At 31.3% G+C, this 9,704-nt stretch overlaps 1 protein-coding gene across 1 annotated transcript; it reads left to right on the forward strand.

Moving 5' to 3' along the window:
• The first annotated feature begins 2,799 nt into the window (after positions 1–2,799).
• On the forward strand, positions 2,800–9,127 carry LOC18053646 (beta-amyrin synthase). Its single transcript, XM_006449959.1, has 17 exons — positions 2,800–3,003; positions 4,334–4,519; positions 4,999–5,088; positions 5,206–5,403; positions 5,519–5,603; positions 5,712–5,878; positions 5,982–6,173; positions 6,288–6,401; positions 6,494–6,613; positions 6,717–6,839; positions 6,940–7,038; positions 7,349–7,408; positions 7,790–7,980; positions 8,092–8,269; positions 8,431–8,511; positions 8,690–8,773; positions 9,014–9,127. The coding sequence occupies exons 1-17, from the start codon at positions 2,800–2,802 to the stop codon at positions 9,125–9,127; spliced, it is 2,286 nt and encodes a 761-aa protein (XP_006450022.1).
• Positions 9,128–9,704: the final 577 nt, after the last annotated feature.

Consider the following 9,704-nt stretch of genomic DNA (forward strand, 5'->3'; position numbering starts at 1 on the left):
CAATTTTAAGGCAGCAACTTTTTTTAATGTGCCAAAAATAATTAAATCATGGTAGTAATTTGAGCTGTAATATATTATTATGTTAAATTTGGGCTAATACGGACTCAGTTCATGGAGTACGTCTGGAACCAAATTCTAAAATACTAACAATTTATATATTCTTTCTAAAAATATTTTTATTATCTATTAAAACCCTAATCGATTTTGGTCCAAATTTTAATACTTTTAAAAATATGACAAAAAATAACATAGCTCTTTTGGATAAAAAATATAAAATATAAGAATCAGTACAGATATATAATTAATTATACGGTTGATCATGTCATAAATATGTTCATGTGGACAACTCTAAACTCAAGCATGATACAATATTGTATAAATGGGTGACACAACTTTGTATCTATCAACTTTATACGACTACTTTGTGAACATTTGCGTTATGAATTTTTTCTTACTTCACCTTATTTATTTATATTTCAACTATCGACACGTTTTATAAAAGAGTAATGATACAACCACAAACTCTTGTACAAACTTATTTTGTACAAACTGATGTGACATTAATTCATTGGTTGAATGAAAATATAAATTAATAAAAATAAATCATGTGGGCCAAGTGATATTTAATTCAACCAATCTTATCATGCCACGTCAGTTTGTACAAAATAAGTTTGTACAAGAGTTTGTGGCTGTATCATTACTCTTTATAAAAATAACTGTTGAACATTTATGGTAAGTAGCTAGATCGAGTAAGGAATTCCTTTTATGGTAAGTAGATCATGTAGTAACTTTCATAGTACGTGGGTTCACACGTACGTGGGTTGATCGTGTAGTAACTTTCATAGTACGTGGGTTCAGGGCCGACTTTAGAGTCAGAGGGGCCTTAGGCGAAAATTTTTTTATAAGGCCTTTATTTATTTTATAATTTCAATATTCAAAGATATATTAAAAGGATCAAAATTTATTTCATCTTTTATTCTTGAATTTCAACAATAATTAAAAAAAGATAAAAAATTTTAAAAATAGAACCTAAAAAATAGTCAAGAAGATATATTTTTGTATTCCATTAAAACCATTAAAAACAAACAAACAAACAAATAAATAAAGACAATATTATTTTCAAATAGAATATTTAGAATGATAGAATATAAAAATTTGAAATGATAAATTGATGTTCAAAAATAAAAACGGACTTTATATTTTAAGAAACCAATTATTTTAAATGAACCAATGAATATAATAATTTTCTTTGTAGAGAAAAGAACAAGAAATTTTTTTCATTTACTAATTCTTGAGATTATAAGGTTTTTAATAAAAATTAAAAGAAATACTAAAAGTCAAGATTTTAACATTGAATAATTAAAAAGGTAAATAATTTTTTAGAAATATTAATAATGCATGAACTAATGGTTAAATCATATTATTAATTATATTTCTTTAAAATTAAGGTTCCGAAATATAGATTTTTTTTATCAAACATTTCTTAATTGTAGGATAATTAAGAATAGATAGATATTTAATAAAATTTTTGATTTTTTAAAATACATATTAAAATTTTTTATTAATTAGAGAATTATTAAAGAAATATTAAAAATATGAGGTCTTCTTAAAATATGAGGCCTTAGGCAACTGCTTTGTTCGCCTATATCTAAAGCCACCCCTGCGTGGGTTAACACGTTCTACAATTCTTTTTTTTTTTAAATGGATGTTATACAAATATGCATACAAATCAATCAACTTTATAAAGGTTCATAGTGGAAATCATCATAATTTGCAACGGCTCCACCAATAAAAAAACTAATATTCATTCAGAAAATTCAAATCTGGCGTACTCTGTAAACTTATGTTCGTGATTACCACCAAGAAGTCAAAGTTAGGCTATATTAAATAAAAGGATTCTCATTGCGACACTTGATTATCTTTATCTACCGATTTATAATTTCATTATATATAGAGTTTCTTTGGACCATAATACCATGCATAGAGTGGCATTTAAGCCTTGTATAGCTTTTTTAGCCAACCCCAACATTCTCAGTTCTTGCTCCTAGCAACCAAATCGATCAAATTCGTAAGCTTTTCAATATGACTCTTATTAGATTTCATTAATATGAGTTTAAATTTTTTCCCCTTCTTTTACACAGCTTTATTTTGTGTGTTTGTGTGTGTGTGTATACATATATGTATATGTATATGTATATGTAAAATCTTCATATCTGCAAAGTGAAACCATTTTGTTTTATTTTTATTCTTTGTTACTACTTTCGGATGTGCACATTTTATAAAAATGACAACTAATTAAACATTTATTGTATGCAGATCAAATAAAGAACTTCTTTATGATTGATCATGTAGAAACTTGGTTAATTATTATCATGTACGTTTTACTATTGTTTTTTTAAAGGACGTTTTACAAATCATAAGTATCAGAAAATGTTGATAAACTCATATTTTAATAAGTCGGTAGATTCATCTAGCTCTATAAACTTAGTACTAATCGATCAAATTGGTATATGCTATTTATGTTCCCAAAAAATTAAAAAAGAAAATCACTCATGTTAACTTACGTAATTAAAGTAGAAGAACACTTATAGGTTCGGCGAATATTCGAATTCTATTGTAGCTCTATAATGACAAGAAAATCGAGGATGAGAGATAAGTTTAATTTTCATGAATATAATGAATTAGATTTCTTCGTCTTTCTATCATTTTTTTTTTAACATCAAAGCATAATCTATAAATTATATAGTTATACCGTAAAGTTAACTATATGTATAAACAGAAATAAGGATCGAATCAAATATGTGGAGGCTGAAGATTGCAGTGGGTGACAAAAACAGCCCATATATGTTTACAACAAACAATTTTGTCGGGAGGCAAATATGGGAGTTTGATCCAAATGCTGGCTCACCAGAAGAGCTTGCTGAAGTTGAAGAAGCTCGACAAAGTTTTTACAAAAATCGACATAATGTGAAGCCGGCGGGTGATCTTCTTTGGCGCTTACAGGTGTGTAACTAATAAATTACTTCGTCTAAATTTCAATTTACCAGCTTTTATAAATTCATGCACTTCATTTTACCTCCGCGACCTATTAAAAACACATCAATCTATCCCCATTCTTCATTGAGAAGACAAAAATTTTTAATCAATACAACGACCTCCATTTACCTTAATCTTTTGAACCGCATATGAAGCTGCGTTCATGTTTTAAATAATTTGGGAAGTAAGTTGAAATTAAGAAACAAATTAATTGCATGCGTTAAATGTGAATTTCAAAGTTAGGTAGTACTCAACTATGTGTTTTATTTGGAAGTACTGTTCTCGTCATCATATGCGTCATATACTGTTCTGGACATTTAACTAATTAATTTGTTGCTGTGGACCATGATTTAATTGACAACGTATTAATTAATTTAAAAGTGTGTTCATTTTCTTATGGATTATTAAATAATCTACTCTTAGAAAGTATTACCCTACCATACCTACTTAAAAAATAGTACTGAAATAGAATAATTATAAGGTAATCTGTTTAAAATAAATGAATAAAATTAAACGGATTTTCGGTTAATTAACTTATTTGTTCAAAACCATAATCCTATTTTAACAGTAATCCCAACTGCCAGGTGGGGGACAACTTAACTTTATTAATCCCACATATTCCCAGAAAAGAAAAAGAAAAAAACTTTTAATTCCAATTATTTCCAAAATGGGGACGACGGAAGTCAGAGACTCGCAGCTAATTATGGTAGAATTACTGTATTAGACTTCCAGGTGGGGGACAACTTAACTTTATTAATCCCACATATTCCCAGAAAAGAAAAAGAAAAAAACTTTTAATTCCAATTATTTCCAAAAGGGAAAGTGGGGAACGACGGAAGTCAGAGTCTCACAGCTAATTATGGCAGTATTAGACTTTTTTTTTGACACTCGTCCAGAGACCTAACATTCTACTCTGCCCCACGATTTCCATATTGCCCTATAACTACTTCAGCGTTTTTTAGAAACTACAAAAAAAATAGTATATAAAAAATCAACTAAATGTCTCTTATAGGCATACTCAAAACTCAAACTTTCGACCTTAATAGAGAAGAAGCATGTGCCGACCAACTAGTGGGGAATTGTCTTTTAGGATTTAAATTGAATAAATATTATGAATTTTTTTTCAAAAGATCAACAAGATAAATAAGAGTAATCTCCGTTCTTATTATCTGAAATATTTAATTATGTATCCTTTTTCGTTCTTTTTTTTTAGAAGTAATTATGTATCTTGCCAAAAAATAAAGAGCTCTATTTTCTCATCGAATATTTAATTATGTTTGAAAAAAAAAAAAAACAGTTTCTGAGAGAGAAAAATTTCAAACCAAGAATTCCTCAAGTCAAGGTCAAGGATGGTGAAGCAATCACATATGAAACTGCCACCACTGCAATGAAGAGGGCTGCTCATTACTTTTCAGCTATACAAGCTAGCGACGGCCATTGGCCTGCTGAAAATGCCGGCCCCATGTATTTTCTTCCTCCATTTGTAAGTATTTTCTTTTCAACCTCACCTTCACATTATGAGAAAGGGAGAACGTCACTTTATCTATGATTTTTTCTCTTTCTTTATTTATTTATTTATTTATTATTTTTTGTTGGTAACTTGTCACTTTTTTCCCACAGTTTATAGAATACTCTATTACTTCTTGATGTGAAAATTTTAACAGCAAAATGTAGTTACTTTATGACTAGATTGAATTTTTTTGTGAAATAATTGACATCAGGAAAGTATGAAGTATGGTAAAAGCTGAAAATTATAGTGTGTCAATTTCCTTTGCCAAAATATAGTTGGGTCAGTATAGCCAAAAGACAAAACAAACTTAAAAAGTGTCTATGTGACCATTTCTAGAAACAATGGGATCTCTGTAACTATTTTCACTAAACCTATTGTTGTCCTTTTATTAGTTATTTTAGAATTTAGACAACTAACCTTTCAAATTTTTCTATTTCCTTGAAAATTTTCAGGTCTTCTGCTTGTACATTACAGGTCATCTTAACACTGTCTTCACAGTTGAGCATCGCAGAGAAATTCTTCGCTATTTGTACAACCATCAGGTGCTTGCTAAATAATTAATGTTCTTAGTTTTCTTAACTGAGCTTATTTATTAAACTTTGGTCACACACATTTATATACATGTATCTAATATTGTGACGATATTGTTTGTGCTGCAGCATGAAGATGGTGGCTGGGGAGTACATGTAGAGGCTCCAAGCAGCATGTTTGGTACAGTTTTCAGCTACCTTTGCATGCGTTTACTGGGTCTAGGACCCAATGATGGAGAAAACAATGCTTGTGCTAGAGCTCGTAAATGGATTCGCGACCATGGTGGTGTCACTTACATACCCTCTTGGGGAAAGAATTGGCTTTCAGTAAGATTGATCATATATGAATTAATAGTTACTTACACGCCAAGAAATATTTAATGATCAAAATTTTAATTTTCATTCTTCTCTTTATTTTGTTCCGTTGCACTGTGATCTATAGATACTTGGAATATTTGAATGGTCTGGCACCAACCCAATGCCCCCAGAGTTCTGGATCCTGCCTTCCTTTGTTCCACTTCATCCATGTATGTTCATTTTGTAATTCAATAGATACCTCTGATCAGGGCAGAGGATTTGCTTCTGTCTCTTTGACGGTCAATTATTCTGAAAACTTACATGAATTGTAAATGCAGCAAAAATGTGGTGCTATTGTAGACTGGTTTACATGCCCGTGTCTTACTTATACGGGAAAAGGTTTGTTGGTCCAATCACTCCACTAATTCAACAATTGAGGGAAGAACTTCACACTCAGCCTTACAATGAAATCAACTGGAGAAAAGTTCGCCATCTCTGCTCGAAGGTGATTTTATTAACATTTAGTGTTCTCGTTATATTTTGATTTTTAGGCACTGATGCTTTTATCTTGATCAAGTGTTATTAAATTTGCGAAATTGTTATTACAGGAGGATCTCTACTATCCCCATCCTTTTGTACAGGAATTACTTTGGGATACGCTTTACTTAGCCAGCGAGCCTCTCCTAACTCGTTGGCCTTTGAACAAGCTTATCAGACAGAAGGCTTTAAAAGAAACAATGAAGTTCATTCATTACGAGGACCACAACAGTCGGTACATTACCATAGGCTGTGTGGAAAAGGTAATGTTGTTATTACCATAATGCAGAACAAAAGGAAAACATGTATCAGTTTTCAATTTGTGCGTGTACCGTTGATGATCCAATTGATACAGTTACCACTCTCGAATTGAACAGCCATTGTGTATGCTTGCTTGTTGGGTTGAAGATCCAAACGGAATTGCATTTAAGAAGCATCTTAATAGGATTGCAGATTACATTTGGCTCGGGGAAGACGGAATGAAAGTTCAGGTTGCTACACTAGTACTCGTATTCGATACAATAGTACTAACAAGTTAACAATATATATAGCTAAATTTGATACTATTACCATCCTTATGCAGACTTTCGGCAGCCAAACATGGGATACTGCTCTTGGTCTTCAAGCTTTGATGGCTTGCAATATTGCTGACGAAGTTGAATCTGTACTCGGTAAAGGACACGACTACTTGAAGAAAGCTCAGGTTTCATAATCAAATCCTTATGTTAATACATGCTATATTTGTTTTTCCGGCCCCTCCAATTACTTTGCTCTTCATTGAAACATTCCCTTTGAAATTTTTGAAGATTAGGGACAATCCAGTAGGTGACTACAAAGGCAATTTTCGACACTTTTCTAAAGGAGCATGGACATTTTCGGATCAAGATCACGGATGGCAAGTTTCAGATTGTACCGCAGAAGGTTTGAAGGTAGCTCTATATCTTATTTCAACCACTTAAAGCTAGTTTAGAGCCAAATCTTTTATGCCAATCATGGTGTTCCTAACAAAAGTTTCTTGTATCTTCATAGTGTGTCCTACAACTCTCACTGATGCCACCAGAAATTGTTGGCGAGAAAATGGAACCTGAGAGACTATATGATGCTGTTAATTTCTTACTCTCTCTTCAGGTGACATTTAAATTGTATGATAATTCTTGTAGAGTTAATTTCAAATTATCCTCTCATGAATTAACTACCTTAAATCGCTATCTTTATTTTTAAAAACCTAAATTTGCCCTACATTTTTGTTAAGAATACCAAAAAAAAATTCATTAACCGACCTCTATTTTTTCTCCTTATCTTTTGACCAAACAAAGGCATAATTTGAGGTTCTTAAAAATAAAAAGGACAATTTGAAAATAGTGAATTTGTGAAATTTACCCTTCTTCTAATTCTTATTAGTTCAATATCGTTCAATAATCTTTTAAACTTATTGTAGGATGAAAAAACTGGTGGATTAGCAGTTTGGGAGCGAGCTGGAGCCTCGTTGCTGTTGGAGGTAACAATTTAAACCACACACCACACCAATTTAGCTCTATTTGGTATTGAGGTGTTGTACATTTTAAGCTGCAGCTGCTATAGAGAAAAAAATTATATATATGCAATAAAAGTTAATAGTATATAATAAATATAATTTTTAAATAATAATCTTAACAAAATTAGTAAATATATAATAGATTTTTTGTCATGCAATTATATAGTTAAACCAACTTAACTTTCAAAGTACACCAGCTAGTGTTTATGAAATACTTTAGTCCTGAAACTTAAAAACTACAGCTGTCTAGTCTTAATTCTAAATAAGAACTTAGTTTTCATTGTAAGCATTATTATTATAATCCTAAATGATACAATAGTTTTTGTAATCTGTTTTCCTCTGCAGTGGCTAAATCCGGTGGAGTTTCTTGAGGACCTTATAGTAGAGCACACTTACGTCGAATGCACTGCATCAGCAATCGAAGCATTTATGTTGTTTAAGAAATTATACCCTCATCATAGAAAAAAGGAGATTGAAAATTTCATCGTGAAAGCTGTGCATTACATCGAAGACGAACAAACTGCTGATGGTTCATGGTTAATTTTTTTTTTTTTAACATTAATTGAGCCTTTTGTAACATTTCTGTTCGATTAACGTCAAAGTGCTAGAGAAATTAGCATAATGAGCAAACATGTCTATGTCTATAGGTATGGAAATTGGGGAATTTGCTTCATATATGGTACCTGTTTTGCTCTTGGAGGGCTGCAAGTTGCTGGCAAGACTTACAACAATTGTCTTGCAATTCGAAGAGCAGTTGATTTTCTACTAAATGCACAAAGTGATGACGGTGGGTGGGGAGAGAGCTACAAATCATGCCCAAATAAGGTAATTTCACAATACTAGTGATGGCGCGTGCGTCCGTAGACATATCTACTTAACCGTTAGGCTCAAGCTATAACATATATGTATTTATATTAAGTTTTTTCATATAGTATACTGGCACTTAAAATAATTTAGCTGACTTTTGATTCTCATTGTTGATACAGATATATACACCTCTTGAAGGAAAGAGATCAACAGTGGTACACACCGCATTGGCAGTTCTTAGTTTAATTAGTGCTGGGCAGGTCAGTTTATATATTAACACTCATCCCGTGACATTATGCTTTAGTCACGTTAATTTTTATATTTCTATTGGATAAGAAAATAAATGCGCACAAACTATATCTTTAAAAGATCAACGGCTCAGATTAGCACGAGACTTGTTAACTACTGAACTTAAATTTATATTTTATTTTGTAATAGGCTGATAGAGACCCAACTCCTATTCATCGTGGTGTGAAGTTGTTGATCAACTCACAATTGGAAAATGGAGACTTCCCGCAACAGGTAAAAAATTGGTGCTTATAATAATTTTTATTTATTTATTTATTTTTAAAAGGTAGGAGTAGAGAAGGCTCAAATGAAGTTTTAGTCCCTATTTCTTCCAAAATTTAAACTCGAGTAATCAGTTAAAAAAAGCCACTTAAAAATGCTTTGGCCTTGATGCTTATACTATCAAATGCTTAAACAAGTGGCTTCAGTGACATCAAATGTTTGCTAATTATTGATTAATTTTTTTAATTGCAGGAAATTATGGGAGTGTTCATGAGAAACTGCATGTTACACTATGCAGAATACAGGAATATTTTCCCATTGAGGGCTTTAGCAGAGTATCGCAAAAGAGTTCCACTGCCTAATTAAAAAGCTTTTTCCTCCATTGGAAATAATAAGCCGATAAAGATTCGTATATATATTTTCATGTATGGAATCATGTTGAGAAATGGAACTGCTGCATAACTTGTAATGGAGATATGGAGCAAAATAAGTCTCAAATAATTGCTAAATTCAGCAAATATGGCCATCCAATTACTTGCCTTGCACTTATTAGAAGAATGATCTTGTTCATTATGTAAATAAATAAATAATTGATAAATGAGTCGCATCTAATTAGAAGTATGTTTAATTGTTGTGGCTGTGGTTCGATAGAATTACTTACTGTTAAGTAATAGTTTTGTAGTGAAAAGAAAAAAAATTGATTGAGTGAGTGCTAAATTAATTAAGTCAAATAAATTCAATTGTAAATATTGCCCTCAGATGATCAATATCCAGTGGAGTCCTAATTACAAGTAATTCTTGGGGGTGATTAGTTAAAGTGTAAATATTTTTATTCTTTCCCTACTCCATGTCAAAATAACAAATGACTAGAAGAGTTATTAAATTGTGACAGCTTACTACATCAAATATGTAAAATAATAGTTTAGTTGACTTATAAAATACC

This window comes from Citrus clementina, unplaced genomic scaffold, assembly GCF_000493195.1.
Source record: "Citrus clementina cultivar Clemenules unplaced genomic scaffold, Citrus_clementina_v1.0 scaffold_10, whole genome shotgun sequence".
NCBI classification, from domain to species: domain Eukaryota; kingdom Viridiplantae; phylum Streptophyta; class Magnoliopsida; order Sapindales; family Rutaceae; genus Citrus; species Citrus x clementina.